At 36.8% G+C, this 21,555-nt stretch overlaps 1 protein-coding gene across 1 annotated transcript in view; it reads right to left on the reverse strand.

The window, feature by feature from the left end:
* Positions 1-21,555, reverse strand: part of LOC762514 — a 135,071-nt gene that overhangs the window by 96,731 nt on the left and 16,785 nt on the right. Inside the window, exons 4-19 of the mRNA XM_030991701.1 lie at positions 21,016-21,138; positions 19,949-20,065; positions 16,977-17,096; positions 16,122-16,256; positions 15,119-15,241; positions 11,520-11,654; positions 10,012-10,137; positions 8,966-9,088; positions 7,485-7,601; positions 5,698-5,838; positions 5,037-5,177; positions 4,374-4,511; positions 3,709-3,846; positions 2,990-3,124; positions 2,427-2,558; positions 1,550-1,687 (exon numbers count right to left, since the gene is read on the reverse strand). Of these exons, the coding sequence (XP_030847561.1) occupies positions 1,550-1,687; positions 2,427-2,558; positions 2,990-3,124; positions 3,709-3,846; positions 4,374-4,511; positions 5,037-5,177; positions 5,698-5,838; positions 7,485-7,601; positions 8,966-9,088; positions 10,012-10,137; positions 11,520-11,654; positions 15,119-15,241; positions 16,122-16,256; positions 16,977-17,096; positions 19,949-20,065; positions 21,016-21,138 (2,082 nt within the window). The remainder of the gene's footprint in view (positions 1-1,549; positions 1,688-2,426; positions 2,559-2,989; positions 3,125-3,708; positions 3,847-4,373; positions 4,512-5,036; positions 5,178-5,697; positions 5,839-7,484; positions 7,602-8,965; positions 9,089-10,011; positions 10,138-11,519; positions 11,655-15,118; positions 15,242-16,121; positions 16,257-16,976; positions 17,097-19,948; positions 20,066-21,015; positions 21,139-21,555) is intronic.

The following is a 21,555-nucleotide window of genomic DNA, read 5'->3' on the forward strand; positions in this document are numbered from 1 at the left end:
GCTTCAACTTCTCCATGCAAATAGACATTTCTTCTATGCTACTGCGGAAGCTAAAAATACTGGATATGATTTTTTTTTAAAGTAATTACACCCCATGCTTACTGAATCTGTAAGGATTATGACCGTATACCTTTATTTACATGTATGTCTGAATCAAATAATACAAATATAATTCTACTTATCATGCACTTTCTACTCAATACACGTACATGTGCTTTTATAAGGCAGCAAATGTTTTATATTGCATCCATTTCGTTGCACAAAAACTCAGCATGTTAAACCCTACATCTCTACAATTGAAATGAATCAAATAAACTTCACAAGGTATTTTTACTATTACACTCAGCTTACCATCTTGTATTTGTACATGCACGTCCCATACCAAAACTAATACCACTCGTTAATAAATAATACCATAGGGTTAAATGTAGTGATATGAAATGGTACATATAAACGACACTGAGTTAATTTATTTCATCTCTCACTTCCATTATCATGCAAAGATTATTTTGAATTTTAAATTTGCACAAAAAAGTAACATTACTGCTATAATTCCTAGAACAAATGAATACGAAAACCCACTCATACGGCAAACCATTAACTCAAGAGAGTATGAAAGCGCAATATTGATCCTCACTGATAATCTGCTCAAATTGCGCTTATGAAAAAAAAAATGAATGAGCCAGTGATATTAAACAATTATGAAGTCTGATTAGCTGATAAGAACACGGAGTTTATCTGTGGGTCAGTTTAGTGGTTCAAACATCACAGTGCCGGGTTAGAAAAATCATTAATACAAAACACACGTGAACATGACACGAGACTAAATGTCTGTAGTAGTACAGACAATGAGGTTGAATTCTTTCAGGGGTCCGCTTATAAAATATATAAAGCCAATAACTGTTCTATAAGCCTTCACGTACACCACAAAACACATAAGAATATACAAGCGATATACAAAGAGAGCATGATATTTAAAAGGAGAGTGGAGTGGTGCGAAGATAGAGAGAGAGAGAGAGGGGGGGGGTGGCACGGACGAGAAAGGAGAATAGAGAAACCAGGGACATATAACCCCCATAAGGCAAACAATCATGCAAGAAGCGGATGATAGGATACATTTTTGGTAAGGTCAAGATACTATCACAATTAATATTAGGACAGTTATCGAATGAAGGATCAAACAACCATTATGAACATGTAAGCCTGATGTGTGAATCACGCAAATGATAGGAAAGTGGTAGGAATAAAAATGGAATGGATTGAGTAATGTATTTTTTTTTTATCGAATTAAATGTACAAAATTACAAGCCCAAAATACATCTGAAAGTAATGCTAACACTACGAACATATACATGTACGCCTGATACATGTGCATGTCCGTGTTGAGGTTATTGAATGATGAATGTATTTGTTTTTACTAAATCAAAAGGTGGTAATGCAGTGGAAACCAAAAACTGGATATGACGATAACTTTAGCACCATGAACAAATTCACTTGACATATGAATATGAGACATCTGACGTATGTGTAGCCAATTTTCCAACATTACCTGGAGGATTACCGCAATAAATATCAATTACACCATTGGAGCATAAGCACGTGTATGAGCTTCTATCAAAAGCGTCCAAACACGTTGCATCGTCAGGGCAAGGGTTCGAAGCACAACCGGGTACTACGTTGATAGGTGCTAGATGAAGAGAAAGTGTTACAAGTGGAAGCAGAAGGAGAGCATGCACAGATGTGAAGAAATACAATGTGAAAGCAAGGTATTCGTGCATTAATATGAAGAAATACAACGTGAGAACAAAAACAAAGCATGCATAGGTGTGACAGACGCGATCGCAAAAAGATTTAGCAAACAAATCAACCCAAGACAATTTCAATAGCTTTGCCATCACCTTTTGAAATGTGCGAACATTACTTTGACGTATGACACAATCCGACAATGATGTCTACAGGCATTACCGTACAATGGGTACTGAAAATTGCCTTAGGGTTGAGTTTTCGAAAGTTTATGCAATCGTGTTGAATAAATGCAACTAAACTACTGGGAAAAGGATGTTTGTCACGTGACGTTCAATGAGATCTTGAGGAGTGAAGAATATAAGTAAAAAAACTAGTATTTGATGATTGCTCAGAAAATGTGTGTGGACCTGCATTTGGTTTGTTTATAAGGTAGTTGCGGTGAATTTTGACCGGGAAAATATGTTGACTTCGTAAAGCACTCATTAAAATGTTTGATGTTCGTTCGAGTTAGGCATTTCTTGATGTAACTTTTAATTGAAGAAAACAAATATTGATTAAGTTTGAAGTTGATGATTAGACGTTGAGCATGGTCAGTTAAAATTTCACGTCAAACAGGCTATGTTACTCTATTACTTTTTTATTTTGTAACTTGGTTACTTCACTACTGATCCTAAATTTACCTGTTAAACTACAGTCTACCCCAAGCTGACCGTTAGAACACAGACATGTGTAAGAGTTTCCTTCCGCTGCTTCCAAGCAAGTTGCATCGTCAGGACAAGGGTTTGAGGAGCAGCTAAAAGTAGGAAGGGGACCTACAGAAGATGGACAGATGGTATGAAGGTGACTGGAGTCTAATGGAAGCTGGAGGATTAGTAGTCATGGGCGATGATCTATTTAAATATTGGTACTATTTTGAATATTCTTGCGATCTTTTTGTTAGATCTGTGAGAATTTATTTTCTATCATTACCAGAACTCAAGCTTATCTTTAGCTTTAACCAGAGAGAAATATAAAAAAAAAAAAAAAAAGGTGCATAACTACCTACATACTACTTATGTGTATATATGGATTATATGGTTTTAATATCTGGAAAGACAAATTTAATCATGACGAACTTTAATCTAAATGACATATTTATTTTGATAAATCACTTATTACAGCGTTGCATACATTTTTTTTTTGTATTTGTGTGCGTGGGTGTGTGTCTCTGTGTGTGTGTTTTGTGGGATAGAGAAATGTGTACCTGGAGCCATTTCACAGTTAATGCCTAAAGCACCGTTCGGACATAAGCAGGTAAATGAGCTTCCATCTGCTGCATCCAGACATGTCGCTCCACTGGAGCAAGGGTTTGAGGAACAACCTCGCACGGGAGTGGGGTCTACGCAATGGGTATAGGAAGAGTGAAAGCGACAAGTTAATATGAAAGACATTGCAAATGGAGAGATAAATACAATGAAGAAGATAAACGAACATTGCAATTAAGAAGATAAAAAATATTGCAATGAAGATAAAAGAACATTGCATTTTAGAAGACAAAAGCATGACAAAACAAAATTACACCAAAAGCAAAGACAAATGATTTTAAAAGAAGTCTACGCCAGCAAAAATCACTCATGCAGCTTCAACTACATTACGTTAAGGTTTTTCTTCCTCGTTTCAATAAATATTACATATCTGTTCCCAAAATACCTGTTTCTTACTTAGCATTGAAATTTCCAAAATAAAAAAGGCATTTTTGTGTTTTTGATGGATAATGATCTTCTAATTTCTCCGAAGAAGGTTCATTCTGATCCTAAGTACTTTCCACATGCATATTATACGTTATGACCTGGAATTCTATTTCAATGTCTACCGAAGGCAATGCTTTTACAAAGGTCCGAAGACAATGCTTTTACAAAGGTCCAAACATTACCCTATAGCAATGTTCCATTAATTGCCCGTTTAATAGGTACACATTATTACCTGTAGTTATATTACAGTGTGTACCGACATCACCATTTGGACAGAGGCAAAGGAAAGCAACTTGACCAGCCGCTTCTAGGCATGTAGCATCAGCAGGACATGGGTTAGAGGCACATGCAGGATTAAGTAGAGGCTGGTCTAGATTTACAGGAAATGAAGTGAACATGGAAATGGCAAAATTGAAGAAATTTCCTAAAGGAAAAGAGATTTGTTTGCTGAAATGGAAGAGTTGTCCAATACTTCTAGTGTAACTATGTTTCTTTTATTTTTAAATCTAATACTCAGCTCTTGGAATTGAGATGAACGAGCTTAACAGATTAATTAAGGGAAGGAGAATAATTTGCAGAAAAAGCAAACATGTTCAGGACTTATTCTAGCGGGCTTTTTTTAGTTCATCTTTACTCAGCTACATATCATAATCATTGATAACTGTTTCTGTTAAAATTCGTGCTTGTGTCAGATTTGTATTCATTAAAAATGCATCTGCCCAAATTTTAGCTGATATCTACATTAAAGAGGAATAGCGTTACTGGAAAAGTATTTATCACGTTATGATCTGGAATTATATTACAATGTCTAACGAGGAAAATGTTTTTTACAAAGATGCATCTTGATCCTATAGCCATGTTGCATTAATTGCCCGTTTCATAGGTACACATTATTACCTGTAGTTATATTACAGTGTGTACCGACATCACCATTTGGACAGAGGCAAAGGAAAGCAACTTGACCAGCCGCTTCTAGGCATGTAGCATCAGCAGGACATGGGTTAGAGGCACATGCAGGATTAAGTAGAGGCTGGTCTAGATTTACAGGAAATGAAGTGAACATGGAAATGGCAAAATTGAAGAAATTTCCAACGAAAAGAGATTTGTTTGCAGAAATGGAAGAGTTGTCTAAGACTTCTAGTGTAACTATGTTTCTTTTATTTTTAAATCTAATACTCAGCTCTTGGAATTGAGATGAACGACCTTAGCAGATTAATGAAGGGAAGGAGAATGATTTGCAGGAAAAGCAAACATGTTCATGACTTATTCTAGCGGGCTTTTTGCTGTTATCTTTACTTAGCTACATATCATAATCAATAATAACTGTTTCTGTTAAAATTCGCGCTTGTGTCAGATTTGTATTCATTAAAAATTCTTAAGGCCCAAATTTTAGCTGATATAAACATTGAAGAGGAATATCGTTCCTGGAAAAGCATTTATCACGTTATGATCTGGAATTATATTACAATGTCTATCGAGGACAATGGTTTTTACAAAGATGCATCTTGATCCTTTAGCAATGTTGCATTAATTGTCCGTTTCATAGGCATACATTATTACCTGTAGTTATATTACAGTGTGTACCAACATCACCATTTGGACAGAGGCAAAGAAAAGCAACTTGACCAGCCGCTTCTAGGCATGTAGCATCATCGGGACATGGGTTAGAGGCACATGCAGGATTAAGTAGATGCTGCGGGACTAGATTTTCAGGAAATGAAGTGAAATGAACATGGAAATGGCAAAATTGAAGAAATTTCCTTGGAAAAGAGTTTTGTTTGCAGAAATGGAAGAGTTGTCTAAGACTTCTAGTGTAACTATGTTTCTTTTATTTTTAAATCTAATACTCAGCTCTTGGAATTGAGATGAACGACCTTAGCAGATTAATGAAGGGAAGGAGAATGATTACAAACATGTTCATGACTTATTCTAGCGGGCTTTTTGCTGTTATCTTTACTTAGCTACATATCATAATCAATAATAACTGTTTCTGTTAAAATTCGTGCTTGTGTCAGATTTGTATTCATTAAAAATGCTTAAGGCCCAAATTTTAGCTGATATAAACATTGAAGAGGAATATCGTTCCTGGAAAAGCATTTATCACGTTATGATCTGGAATTATATTACAATGTCTAACGAGGAAAATGGTTTTTACAAAGATGCATCTTGATCCTTTAGCAATGTTGCATTAATTGTCCGTTTCATAGGCATACATTATTACCTGTAGTTATATTACAGTGTGTACCAACATCACCATTTGGACAGAGACAAAGGAAAGCAACTTGACCAGCCGCTTCTAGGCATGTAGCATCAGCAGGACATGGGTTAGAGGCACATGCAGGATTAAGAAGATGCTGCGGGACTAGATTTTCAGGAAATGAAGTGAAATGAACATGGAAATGGCAAAATTGAAGAAATTTCCTAGGAAAAGAGTTTTGTTTGCAGGAATGGAAGAGTTGTTCAAGACTTCTACTGCGACTGGGTATCATTTAAAAAAATATAATACTCGGCTCTTGGAAATGAGACGAACAAGCTTATAAACAGATTAATGAAGGGAAGGTAAGTGATGTGCAGGAATGGCGAACATGTTCAGGACATATTCTATCGGATTTTTTTTTTTTACTCAGCTACATATCATATTTTTATTCATTCAAAATGCATCTACCCACATTTGAGCTGATATCTACATTGAAAAGGAATAGCGTTACTGGAAAAGTATTGATCACAATGAATGTATCTGGTGCTTCTCTAAAGCTGAAGTACTGATGGAAACAAATGCATAGATTGAAAAGGAAATGCATAGCTTGAAAAGGAAATGTAACATATAATATACAGCGAACATAAGAAGAATTGAAGTGGCACAGCATGCAATACATATATATTTTACACGAAGCACATAAACATGATAAAACGTACAAAATAACATGTATTATTATAAAAAAAAAAAACAGTGCAAAGTTTTTAGTTTAAATCCTGCCCATTATTGGCATCAAGATACATCAATGTAGCAAGTGTTCAGTCCAACCGAAAAACTGACTCCAAATCGACTCAAAACCGACCGAGGTTCAGCAATTGCTTCCCTAGTCACCCTAATCAGACCCGTTACCTGACCGACACCAACATATACTCCAGCCCAGGGGGGGGGGGGGGGGTTCACACATATCCTAAGTTGAACGTAAGTCTTAGTTGGACTTAACAATTATGGAAAAACGTTAGCATTTATGAAAATATTTGATAAAAGTTGTTTTAAAAGGCATAAAATATTGATTCAAATCATTCATATTTTTTATTATCAAGGAGATTTTATGTTTTTGATGTGGAATTTATATAAAGTCTAAAATACTTGAATTTTCGCTTTTGAATATATTTTATTTTAAGGCTTCAAATGGCTCTCCATAATTTGTAAGTGAATAAGAGTTAAGTTCGACTTAGGATCTTTGTGAACAATCCCCCCCCCCCCCGGCCCCCATGTGGCCAAGAATAGATCGGTCTGGAGTCGATGTGACGTGGAGTCAGTTTGGCGGTGTGATGTCGGTCTCGTCGGTGTGACTGAGGTCTTAGCAGCGGGTCGAGGGACGCTTGCCGATACAGAAATCGTTGAAAGCATATAATATTTATGGAGCCCAAAGAAACAACGATCTGCAGAATTTTGATTACAAAACAGCTTATGCACGCGAAAATATGGGTCACATTACAGGCCTAGAGAATCTTGCTTAGACAGGTAAAATTGTGGGAAGAATCAGTCGGGGAAGAAGGAGGATACTTTGAATAGACAGTCTGCAGAAATTGTTGTTAGAGAGAGGAGTGAAAGAACTGGGAGTGGTGCTAATACAGAAGGATAGGAGCCGAGGGTTATGGAACAGCATGATCGCCAAAGTCAAACGATATGGCACTTAGAGAGAGAGAGATATTACAAGCAAAAACCCCAAAAGGCAACGTTCTATTTCATGAATTACGTAGTTTCCCCCTACACAGCAGGCAAGAACCGTGATAAGGTACATATATTACCTTGTACATCACATTTAAATCCCGTGAAACCAGGAAGACATATGCAGGCGTAAACGGCTTGATATTCTAAACATGAAGCCCCGTTTGCACAAGGTTGAGATGAGCAGGCAGTTTTGACTACAATGAACAAAGAACGGAGAGCATGACGGCGATTCCGTATTAGAAAGAAAAAATATTTTGACAATATTTTCAATTTCAATAATCAAATGAATTGTTTTGAGATCCATTTTGGGGTAACTCTCAGAGCGATGCCATTGATACAATAATCATAAAATAATTTTCACCAATTAATTGTACAGTCCGTAAAGTAAAAAATCTTGTCACCACATTGTCTTTTTTTTTCTAATACGGAATCACCCATGTTGCTAAAAGCATGAACATTAATCAAAATGCAAGGCAACGCTAAGGACACTCATAGTAATTTTATATACCTATAAATGAGAATAAAAGAATAGCATTCGTTTGATAAAGTTTAGCATAATGATATTTCGAAAAAGGAAACATGTAAAAGTGCAAATATAAAATAAATGAACATGGTTTCTGTATTATGAAGTGCTTGACATGAAATTTGCATTTATGGATCTAAAGCTTTATGGCACTATAGAGTAATTCTAATTTAGTATTACTGATCATGATAAGTCATATTATTAGAGCTTTCATGGAACCATGCCTACGCAAAACATTTAAAGTTACAGTTTCTATCGAACAAAGCATGCCAAAATAAGCTTATGAAAATGAAATTATAATTGAACGATATACTGCGGTAAACATCTAGATTACATACACCAATTCACTAACGCCACGGTACTGTGAAAGTATATGCTTTTCAATTTTCTGATCTACATCGCTTGATATTTCGAGTTTGAGAAACTTAGACAACTTTTTGCACTTTCATTACCAGCAGCACACATAAATTTGATACACAATACCTCAGAAGTATACCATGAACTTGCCTGACTGAACAAAGAACACAAATTATCTGTCATAAAATAAAGAACATGTTAAGAGACCCCAACGAGAGAACACAATGAAGTATTAGGAGATTTTGTATTTGGTTTACCTGCGGCAACCATACGTATTACTGGCTGTCAAATGAACAGCTTGTCAGTGACCAGTACATTATTTGACTGTCGCTGGTGAACGCAAAATTTAGGAAGAAAGATATAGTCATATCGACAAAAGTTATTCCATAGGAGCTAAAAGCGAAGGTATAACATCGAGCCAAAAATTATACTTGAATACGTACTTACCTGCGTTGTTCAAATATGCAACTCTTATGCTAATCATACGATATCCAACATCACGTGGTCACTAGAATGGCGACTTCTGATCGGTCAGCTTCAGGATCAAGTCACGGACACATTACCCTGTATACACATAACTCTTGATGTAAACAGCTATGACAACCTTCATAACTATGTACCTTGAAAGGAAGGAAGTGGGGTTAAGCATTGGAATGTAATGTTAAAGGGGGTACATACCCAATTCACAGTTGACGCCGGAAAAATTAATGGGGCAGGAACAAATGTAGGCTATTCCTCCCGACGAGCCAGACTCGAAGCACGTGCCGCCATTCATGCATGTATCAGACGAACATGCCATAACTAAAGTATATAGGGTGGGTGAGAAAAGAAAATCGGAACATGGAACGAAATGTAAACTCAACTACGCATGCAAAGGCAAAGCTTTGGGTAAAAACTACACGATTGAAATAAAAACGTATTAACGTACTGTACGCATGGTAATTGTTTTAAAGAGTTTTAAGAAATGTAAAACCCTACTATGCATGCATAATAACTCTGCTTGCTACGAACTAAATATTAAAATAAAAACTATATTGCTGCATGCATAACAATTTACTTAACCATCGAATAATATTTGTTAGTATTATTACAAATAAACTAGCCAGCGTTTGAACTTTCTCTAAAGCTGTCGCGTTATACACTGAGCTCTGCTTCATAAGATATAGAAATGTGAGTCGTATTACACTTAACGTCATCATTACAAAACACAACGGTTTTGCCGTGTCATATCTGAACAGGCATTTAGGGGTTACGTTAATTTGTGATGAAACAGCAACCGATTAGTTAAAATGGGGACATACCAGGTAAAGTTACGTCAAAAGAAGAACACTCATAGGGTAAACTTCATTCCTTAAATTAAATTTCGATTAAAACGGGATATGTTACTTCAGGACAAGACATGGGTTGGTTAGTTGACATGAAAAACTTACTAGCAGTTAAATTTTCTCACAAAAAAAATCTTTATGGTTAAGGACGTTCGCAGTGCTGTTTCTGTGCATCTTAGCTCCACAGGGCCTGCTGGTTATGTATTTTATCATACTAAATGCCTGGATGGTATTCCTAGTATTGAGCATATAGTAAATACTTGATTATCTGGCCCTTCCCAATCAAGGTGCCTACGGACAATACTGCGGAACGTCCTTTACTTCAGATTAAAACAAGCAGTAATTATTATGCTACGGTTAGATGAAAGAACACTCGGTTAGTAGACATGGACAACATACCAGTTAAAGTTATCTCACAGGTCGAACCTTCAAAACCAGAAGGACACACACAAATGATGCCATCATCACTGCCCCCTGATTGGAAACACGTTCCTCCATTTTGGCAAGTTGTGGGTTGACATTGTTCTGTTAAGAGAAGCGTTTGCAGGCTAAGATGGACTACCAAAGCGGCACTATGTTACAGTGATTTAGGATTTTATTATTCTAGAAAGCAGTCATATTCATCTAAACTGCTAGTTATAGCTTAAAATGAAACATAATCGTATTACTCTGAAAAGCAGTGTTATTAGTCTCGACTGCTAACTATACGTTATTCTTATCTACTAACTGTAGGTTAGAAAAGCATGACTCGCAATACATGCAATTCTAAATTACGTTTTGTCCTATGCTTCGACTGTATTTTCATCCTGTCTTATCCCAATCGCCCAAACATCCTCATGTTTAATAAATAACTTTCTTCAAATAGTGTCGAATAGTCAACAAATAAGTCGCGTTTACCCTTATTTACAGGACAATATTTTGTTGCTTTGGTTGATTTGGTTGTTTGTCAATAACCTATTGCACTGGTAATATTTGAAGCTCACCACTTCCACTCCAACCTAGGTCACTCAACAGAGTGTTTGGTCTAACACTAATTCCCCTTGCAGCTACAAAACACTTCACAATGTGCTCAAAACAGTATACTAACACTTCAAGAACAACATTTTAACGTCATTGATCGCCCGACATTGAACCTCAAGCATTTGAGAGCAATATATTTTCAGGTGATTGGACCCTTTGACAAATTATGAAAAACTAGGCTTCTGTTGTTTTTTGCTGCTGCTGATTTGTTTTGTTTTTCTATCAATCACGTAATGCTCTAAGCTTCTAAATTCCTATCGCTAACATTTTAACGTCATTGATCGCCCGACATTGAACCTCAAGCATTTGAGAGCAATATATTTTCAGGTGATTGGACCCTTTGACAAATTATGAAAAACTAGGCTTCTGTTGTTTTTTGCTGCTGCTGATTTGTTTTGTTTTTCTATCAATCACGTAATGCTCTAAGCTTCTAAATTCCTATCGCTAACATTTTAACGTCATTGATCGCCCGACATTGAACCTCAAGCATTTGAGAGCAATATATTTTCAGGTGATTGGACCCTTTGACAAATTATGAAAAACTAGGCTTCTGTTGTTTTTTGCTGCTGCTGATTTGTTTTGTTTTTCTATCAATCACGTAATGCTCTAAGCTTCTAAATTCCTATCGCTAACATTTTAACGTCATTGATCGCCCGACATTGAACCTCAAGCATTTGAGAGCAATATATTTTCAGGTGATTGGACCCTTTGACAAATTATGAAAAACTAGGCTTCTGTTGTTTTTTGCTGCTGCTGATTTGTTTTGTTTTTCTATCAATCACGTAATGCTCTAAGCTTCTAAATTCCTATCGCTACATAATTATGTGAGCATTATGGGATGAAGCAATAATACATTTCTACTGCAAGCTTGGTTTAGTGGTTCGTACCATTGGTAGTATCCTGGCAGAAGAGTCCGCTGAAGCCGGTCAGACAGATACATTGGAAACTAGCCTGATCTGCAGACGAGAAGCATGTCCCTCCGTTCACACACGGGTTCGAGTCGCATGCAGTCGTCGGCATAACTGACAAGTACAAACGAGTATAGGTCTTGCAGAACATGCATATAATAAACTTTCTTTATCAAGGTAACATAAAGCTTTCCAAGTTACTTCAATGAGGCAATGATCCACAAAACATGCACAAAACATCGAAGTACTTTGTTATAAAGATTACAGTTTCATCATTTGTAACGATATTTCATTGAACTTTTAAGGAAAACATTCGATTACTATTATATCGGCAATCATATTACCACTTTAACAAGTTAGAGCATGCTATGAATTTAAGAGTCTACACATGCACATGGTAAGACATATTAAGTTCATTCAGGAAGTTTTCAAGGACTACAATGTATAGATCGAAGAAAGCGAGGGTGTAGGTATTATTAGGTAGAATGAAATGCGCTGATGCATACCATATTCGATGCGACATCACCAATAACTGGATAACAGTACTGTCAGAAATACAAGTTATATTCTATCTACTGAAAACAAGGCACTTAATCAATATACTTTCACTTATATATCATTTGCATTTGCTAAAATAATTTTAACAAATTTTTAATTTGTCTTTTCTAACAGTCTAAATAATCATTATAGGTTTAACAAACATTTTAAATGCAAGGGTCATTGCTTACATGGCTTTGTCGGGCAAACGGTTTCGTTTGGAATAGATAGGGCCTATATTGCAAGAGAAAGAGAGCATGGCTCTCGACCGCGTTAGAATTGAAAAACATTTCCCTGAATATACTCTTTTTTTCCATTGGTGTCGACTGGAACCTACCCCGACGTGTCCACTCATCAAAATGTGTTCACATGACTGTCCTGAAGTCTAATCGGAATGAGAGGTATTTAAAGGCCATGTAATTTTGTTTTGGGTACCTACATTATCCAGAAAATATTCATCGCTGCTTTTGTAACAAGCTCTGCGATATGAAACTTTAGCGGTACTTTAGAGAACTAGATTTTTAAACCTCCTCTTAACCTCTTTGAACCCTAGGGAATCGGGTTCCTTGATAATTTAGGCCTACTGAACCTCCTACAAGATTGTAATAAAGGGCTATGTTTTCGCCTTGAATTGTGTGTGTCTGTGGGGGGGGGGGGCGGAGAGAGAATACGTGTCCCCTCGTCCCCTGCAAAACAGGGGCACTTTTAAAATCCTGGAACAGTCAAGTGTTACACCTTATATACACAGAGTGCACGTCGGGGGGAACCTACCAACATTTTCACAGGTGGTGCCACCAAAACCCGACGGGCAGGCGCACGTGAAAGTAACAGGCCAGGGCAGGCAGGGTGCGCCATTGCGACATACGTGAGGAATACAATGGGCAGCTACAGAGAAGATATGTGATGACGACACGTGTTAGTATGTGAGATGAAAGAAGCATGAAAGAAGATGGAAGAAGCATGAAAGAAGATGTTGTGCAAGTAAGAAAATGAGATCAGAACTTTACCTCGAACGATGAAAATGTAGCTTTAAGTAACTAAGCGAGTGAATTATTCCCCAAATTAATGAAAGATGTTTTTATCATTCTGTGCATGTTGTGAAGTAAACACTGCGTCATATTTTGCAAAACCAGAACTTTTAGCAGAGGAAAAGGAGATGATTTGACAAAATTGAGGTAGTTAAATCTGTCTTCGTATTTTATATTAATGGAATTACTTTTGGTAAGTGTAGCTCATAAATCCCAGCTTTTATGAGGCCCTACATAAAATTCTGTGATTTAATTTGTGAAATGTTATATATAGAATCCCTTTCATGCGTCCGATTACCCCACCCCCCCCCCCCTGACTACTGCCATATTAATGTTCTTCTGACATAAGGTAATAGAATATCCACGGGGGAGACATAGTGTTAATGGCAGCGTTTTACGAAACGGTACAAGTACAAGTTCGAAAACATCCCTTTGATATGAGAGTCTAATAATTAAGACGCGTTTCGAAGGGATGTCGGCGAACTTGTTCTTATGACGCATTCGTGAAAAGATGTCCAGAATCATACCAATGACACTAATTTCACAAAAGGATCCAGAGTAGTCGATGGTGCAGAAGCATCTGTAGGTTAAGCCATCGACCGAAGAAAAACAGGTACCCGTGTTCTGGCACGGATCGGATATACATGGATTGGGTTGTGCTAAAGGTGAAGATAAGTATATGCAGTGATAGAGAGGTGTAGAGTTTAGTATGCATGTATGTGATGGTAGGTAGAGAAATAGAAATGAGCTCCGGCGATGGTAGAAGTATAGGTGATGATTGAGAAGTAGAGATAAAGTTTAGGAAGTAGAGATAAAGTTTAGGAAGTAGAGATAAAGTTTAGGAAGTAGAGATAAAGTTTAGGAAGTAGAGATAAAGTTTAGGAAGTAGAGATAAAGTTTAGGAAGTAGAGATAAAGTTTAGGAAGTAGAGATAAAGTTTAGGAAGTAGAGATAAAGTTTAGGAAGTAGAGATAAAGTTTAGGGAATAGAAGGGAGGCAGAGATAAACGGTTGAGAAGACGAAATATGTATAGGCGACGGTAGAAATATATATGAAGTATAGACCATGGTAGAAAGGTAGAGATATGTAGAGGCAAGAGAATAGAAAGCTATATGAAAGTACAGATGATGGTAGATGTTGGAAGATAAGGATAAGAATACAGAGCGTGGTAGGTGACGGTTAAAATTAGAGATAAAGGCGTAAAGATATTGAGGGATAAATATGTAAGCAATAAAAGAAATTTAGTATTGTTTGCATAAATGAAACAGGAATATAGATGATATTGAATGCTTGTTAGAGAACAATGGCAGATTGAAAATTATTGTGCCGTCTTCTGCAACTTCTGCAACTTATTCAACAATATCTCATGCAAGGGGCTAGTAGAATTAAACATGAGTGAGTTCTAATATTGATATGGACAGATATGTCATTGAAGAGGTAACCTTTCTGTAGTAACATAAATGTGGTTAGAAGTAGAAAGACTGGACTATGTAACCTGCATTGAATACTTAAATTAATAATGTAAATGAAAAGTATTACTATAAGAGTATTCTACAAAGTATGTCAACCACGCATATTTAGTGTTAATTTACAATGTTAGATTCTGAAAGGTGCATTAGATGGGTTCAGTCATATAGTTTAAGACTGTTCCCCTAACAGCCTGAAGCAAGACCAGAACATATCAACAGTTAGAAAAAAGACACTGTCAAGCAATAGCAACGGAATTATCAAGGGCGTCGCTGGACCATTTTGCATCGGGGGAGGGGCGTATTCATCCCTATCTAATAATGTGTAAGCAAAGAATATCAACAAAACAACAACAACAAAATCATCAACTTTCGCGATCTGGCGACAAGGCTCTAAAATAAGCACACCAAAATTGACATAATATTGTCCCTCCGCTCCCTTCCAACCTCCAACCCCCTCCCCCTCCCCCTCCCCCCCCCCCCCCCCCCCCCCCCTCCAGCGACGTCCCTGCAAATTGAGGGCAAAATAAAGATAGGCATGGCATACCAACTGCTGTCTGGCAGCTTTCTCCAATGTAATCAGCACTACAGATGCAGAAATAATTTGTCAGGTCACCGCTATCAAAACACGTACCCCCATTCTGACAGGGGTTAGACCCACACGGGGAAACTGTTAGAACAAAAACATGAACAACGTTACATGGGAAATGAAAAACGTTACATGGGAATGAACAACGTTACATGGGGAATGTACAAATATTCACCACAGGTACATTTATTGCTAAAGTGGGAATAAATTTCTTCTGTAATTGAATTGTATCTTCTAGAAAGTTTTCTCGTGATCATTTACTATCACTTTGTAGTAAGTTGTTATATTTCAAATGACAATACCATTTGATTTATTTTGTATTTGTATGTATATTTTTTGGGGGATCAACATGTACTCCCATTTTAACATGGGTTCGATTCACAGGAATAAGCTGTGTTAGAACAAAGGAGTTAAATGGGTATTAAGATAAATGGTATTACAGACAGAAAGCACAACTTTCACTGCAACAATGGTTATGCAAATATTTATATATAATATATGATTGAACTATATGTTCTGGAAAGTTCTTTCGTTGCTCATATTAAGTAATTAAACAAAAATGCTTCTAGCTCCAGACGAGCTGACGACTTGACAGAATTAAATGATTATATGTTGATGATGACTTTAACATATGGGATAAAATACCCGGACTAGCCCAATTAAAATATGACATATGTATGCATTAGGTATAAATGCACAATATGCAGTGAAATACATGATTCAATATCATAAGTTTGTACGATCCAATGAAACATCTACTGCCGTGGTTATGCATGAATGATAAGATTGATAACTCATTCACCCCAACAAGATCGACACCAGTCCGACGATAGACCGAACTAAACATAACATTACCCCCGTATGGCCAAGATTCGTTCATTTTGGAGTCGGTGTGGAGTCTTAATTGCCGATGTAACTGATTAGTCACAGAGAAATTAAATTAAAGATGGCGGTCGCTTACCGGTACTTCCTACATCACACATGGTTCCCTGAAAGCCCGTGGCGCATGCGCAGAAGAAAGCATTTCCTCCGTTCTGTTCGAAACACGTTCCTCCATTGAGACAAGGGTTCGAAGAACACGCTCTGGCTGTTATATCTGAAGAAAAAAACATTTGTAAGCAATGTTATGGTGAGGATGTTTAAAGCACTCTTCATCTTAAGCTGTCTTGTCTCTTTCAAAAGATCCCTTAAAACATATTTCTTCCCTCAATAAGTTAATTTAATTTGTAATATTTTATTTTAAGTATTTCATGTTTCTCTTTACATTGTGTAATTCTGTAAACGCTGTGGTACTTTGTTTTGGGGCTCCTAAATGATCGACTGTATAATTATTGATTTATAACTTTGCCGATGATTAGTCACATAGAAATCAAAGATAGTGGACGTTTACCTCCTACATCACACGTGGTTCCCTGAAAGCCCGTGGCGCATGCGCAGAAGAAAGCATTTTCTCCGTTCTGTTCGAAACACGTTCCTCCATTGAGACAAGGGTTCGAAGAACACGCTCCGGATGTTTTAGCAGACAAAACACATTTATAAGCAATTTTATGGTGAGGATGTTTAAAGCACTCTTCATCTAAAGCTGTCTTGTCTCTTTCAAAGATCCCTTAAAACATATTTCTTCCCTCAATAAGTTAATTTAATTTGTAATATTTTATTTTAAGTATTTCATGTTTCTCTTTACATTGTGTAATTCTGTAAACGCTGTGGTACTTTGTTTTGGGGCTCCTAAATGATCGACTGTATAATTATTGATTTATAACTTGGCCGATGTAACTGATTAGTCACATAGAAATCAAAGATAGCGGTCGCTTACCTCCTACATCACACGTGGTTCCCTGAAAGCCCGTGGAGCATGCGCAGAAGAAAGCATTTCCTTCGTTCTGTTCGAAACAGGTTCCTCCATTGAGACACGGATCCGAAGTACACGCTCCGGCTGTTAAGTCAGAAGAAAACAAAATGTTTGCAAGCAATTCTTTTAAGCACTCTTAATCTTAACCTGTCTTAACCCGTCTTGTCTCCTTAAAACATACTTCTCCCCTCAAGAAGGTAATGTAATATTTTCTTCAATTCTATGTATTTCGTGTTTCTTTTCACATTGTAATTTTGTTTTGGGGCTCCTAAATGATCGACATTATAATTATCGATAATAACGAAAGGACTTGAGAACTGAGCCATCTACAATTGTGTTTTGTATAGTTAGTGATAATTATTATCCTTTGCTTATATGGGTAATTTAGTTATTAGTTTAGATTTATTACGGGCGGTTTAATCACTGCTATCTTACGATCAACACATGGTGATAATATATGGAATTTCACTGTCTTTAGGTGACAAAAAGATTATTAAAAAGAAACTTTAAATGTTGCTTAAGTAATTACTGGGATGACACGTTTCCAGGGTATCTCATCAAAATCGGAGAACATTTTATTAGGGTCGGTGAATTTGGTAAAAATTCCCCCCTTAATGGTCCTCTAATTATCAAATTTTTCAATTTTGCTCACAGAGGATCAACAACAAAAAAAGATACAAGAAAATGTGCATCACTTTTTTGCGATTGGCGGAGTCGAAGTCGAGAAATTTACCATCAGGAAATTTGGAATACGGGGTTTTGATTACATTAACGGCTATGATGCACGTGATAAAATTGTTGAAGGGATTTTATTGTGGATGCTTCTTTGTATTTGTCTTAACACATTTGATAGATGTACCATACATTCTACATTAATTGTATTCGAAACTACTGTGTCATGCAGATTAATCATTTTAAAAGGTAACTAAAGTGCAATCTATGCAATGAGATAAACCTGCGGTACAATTCTAGATAATGGTGGCATTTATAGAACATAAAATATTCCCCCTTTTAAAAATGTTCAAACTGTCTTTGGAATTCACACGGAATATTTCTTGTAAATACGCCGTAATTTACACTGACCAAAACATGTGATTAACAATAATTGTATTTGAACAAAACGTATAATTTGATAATAAGCTAAAAATAATACGAATACTGATTGTTTTCCTACACAAGACTTTGCCATACAACATACGATTAGTTATTTTGTATTCAAACTTTCCACAATCATTCTCCTACAGCAGCTCTGGATACAAAACACACAGATCAATCTTCCAACAACCATGCATATAATATATCATGAGAATGCAGTACAAACACCCATGCAAACCTTACCTTAATTCCTTAAAGATTCTTTACCCTCGATCCAATGAGTGCAAGGTTAATTTTAACAAGGGATAACAGCAACAAAATAGTAGGAAATGTTTTCGGTTACACAAGGATTAAAGATCGAGATTAGAAAATGGTATGAGGAAGAGAAAAGTAACATTAATAGTATCCAACACGATAGCGTTATAGCAATCTGCGTGAAGAAATATGAGAAAAGTTGTTACTGTATTGTTAGAAAGAAGATAGCTAATTTGAAAGATCCATTGGTGGACTTCTTGGCGCTGGAAAAAGAAGGAGTTCAGAACATGTGAAATAGGTGGTTATGAAATGTTAATGAAAAATCAAAGCTCATTTCAGGGACCAGTTTCACAAAGCCTTTTTTCAATGACAAATGACTAAAATCAGTGACAAATCTGCTGATGGCCAATCAGAAGCAAGGATTTTAGTAGCTTCTAACAAAACCTGTCGTTTGTCACTGATGACAAGTTTTGTGAAACGCCCCCTTAAGACTTACCTGGTATCTGACATCGGTTACCAACGTAACCACTGATACAAGAACACAGGAATGAAGTGGTGCTAATGGGTATACAGGTGCCTCCGTTAAAGCATTGGTTAGTAAGGCATATTCCTGGTGTGGTTAGATGTGCGTGAAGGTGAAGCCAAGAATGATGGATCAGCGAAAATATAAAGAGAGAAGGGTGAAGGAGAAGGGTAAAGGAGAAGGGTGAAGGAGCAGCGTAATGATAGATTGGTGAGTAAGATGATGGATACAGCAGTGTTGGACAGATTGGTAGAAAGTGAAAGGGGTGGGTGTTTCTATTACAAAGAGTGATATTGATGATACAGAGGTCACAAGATTCATTGAAAACGGGTATTTCACACACACACAATAAAATTGAATCAGGAAACATGGTCCATTACTACCAGCAATTACCAGTAGTCAACACCCAAGGTATTTTGACTCATTCGTTATCGACATCATCAAACTCCTTTAAGTATACCCGATAATTCTATAAAGATTAAAGCCCTGTGAGAGCTTGGATCAGAAATTCTGTTCAGTGATTTCCACCCGTATATAAACGACCAGTACCTTTGATTTGCCCATGCACATTAACCATCCAACAACATCAGCAAAACCATTCACGAGTTCAACCACCGACTTAACTCTCATGTTTGGCACTGCAAAGGAGTCAACATGCGCATGCAATCACTTTCAAATTCTTTAATTGTTAGTAAACGTTTTAGTCAACACTGTCACCAACAATATATGGCCTTCACATCTTCAAGTTGGCTTCATGAACTCACTGACATAAGAAGCCTTACATAGATTCACTGCCAGCACGATCGCAAAAACTTTCTAGAAAATCAACCCCAGACAATTTCAATATATATGCATCGCCTTTGAAACGTGACAATATAGCAGGACATTTTATACAGTTTGAACACCAATTCTATGGGCAAAACAGTAGAGTCTTGACATTCCCCTTGAGTTAATTTCTTGAAAGTTTTTCAGGTCGTGTTTTTTGAAAAGCTTTACGGAAAAGATCGAACAATATGGAACACTTCAAACTGTCGCAGTGACAAATATGACAAGATCGTTGTACCTGCTTGAGTTTCACACTGCACTCCAACATAACCTGCCCTACATGAGCAGGTGTATGTAAGCTGGCCAGTTACAGAGCAAAACCCGTTATTCTGGCATGGGTTTGGATTGCATGTGTCTATGGAGTGAAAAGGGTTAGAGTTAAAAGTCGTTAGTATGTTAAACTGTCACATTATTAAATGTTTATCGGAAATTAGTAAGTTGTCGTTATTTTGTGAGTAATTGATGCTATTAAGTCTATTTTAGTGTTAATAATTTAATTATATTATAAATAAATAGTTTATACTGTTAAAACACATGATCATAGATATCTTTCATAAAATATTTTTGTTAATACAATGATATGTATAGGGCTGTTTCAAAGAGATGTACATCGAATTGAACATGACAGCGAAAAAATAGAGAAACACAACTCATGCAATCTTATTTTAATCAAATCGAGCATATTTCCCTTTTGTGGGCCATCTTAACAGTTTCAAAGGGAAGAAGTATTACACCCCATTGGTCCTAACACTGTTGGTTCATGATTAGGCATTGGTCGGGGCTAGGGAAGGTGTTCGGTTACTTCATCTCTAAAGCTACGGTCACATAGGTTCTCCCTGTTTTTCCATTGTCTTCCCGAATTTCGATTGTCTGAAAATTGTTCGTACGGCGTTCGTAGCAGTTCGTAATGGCATTTGTGACCGAGGCTTAAACACCAGCTCGACCGAAACCGCGGCGGCGATTTTGTTTTAATGATGGCGTAAAGCGTAATCCGCATCACATGTCTGTATCTCATAACACAGATCATTGAATACGCGCAGGATCTTTGATGCTTTTCATTGACACGTAAAAAAATGTTTATTAAAAATAAACGCGGAGGTTGTTTTCTAGCGATTTACCGCGTGATAGCTAAACAAGGTAAAGCCCAACCCATTAAGGCCCTTTATAGGGGTGGATCCGGATGGTAGCGTAGGACAAATGGGAATGCCATCCAACAGACAAGATCAATGGTTGAGGGCAGTGTCTGCAAAGAATGCAAACCTCACTCGAGTGACCCAGGTCGGGTAAACAAAAAATAGGGTGTACCTCTTTCAGAGCAAAAAGGCCCCGAGAATCCGGTAGTGCATAAACATTGGTAAGTGAATTGACCATTCGCCTGACATACGGCGCCATTTTGACATAAGTTGGTTGCACATGGGCCTAAGCCGCCTGAGATAGTGTTGGAAGAAAGATGAATGGTGAGATAAGAGTTAAAAGTTACCATACAAATAAATAAAGTGAGGTGAGGTGAGGTTACGAAAATACAAGGTTCGGTTAATAAATATGTGACGTGCTTATGCAATGTAAATATTTAGAAAGCATCGCCTACAATTATTCTTCAGACTGATAAAGTGAGGGGTGATTTGCTGAGCAAGATCCTAAATTTTGATTGCATTTTCACACTGATAAAACTGTGCTGTAGAAATTGGTTAAAACGTACATCATCCCCACCCTCCATATACAATTGACATGCTGATATAAATCATAACAAAGTCGTTGAAATGGAAATAAACATCAAAAGACATTAAGTTAATTATAGAGATTATGGTTATGGGACGCATCAATGAACAGAATGGACGTGCAATT

This window comes from Strongylocentrotus purpuratus, unplaced genomic scaffold (assembly GCF_000002235.5).
Source record: "Strongylocentrotus purpuratus isolate Spur 01 unplaced genomic scaffold, Spur_5.0 spur5_scaffold_2, whole genome shotgun sequence".
Lineage (NCBI taxonomy): Eukaryota > Metazoa > Echinodermata > Echinoidea > Camarodonta > Strongylocentrotidae > Strongylocentrotus > Strongylocentrotus purpuratus.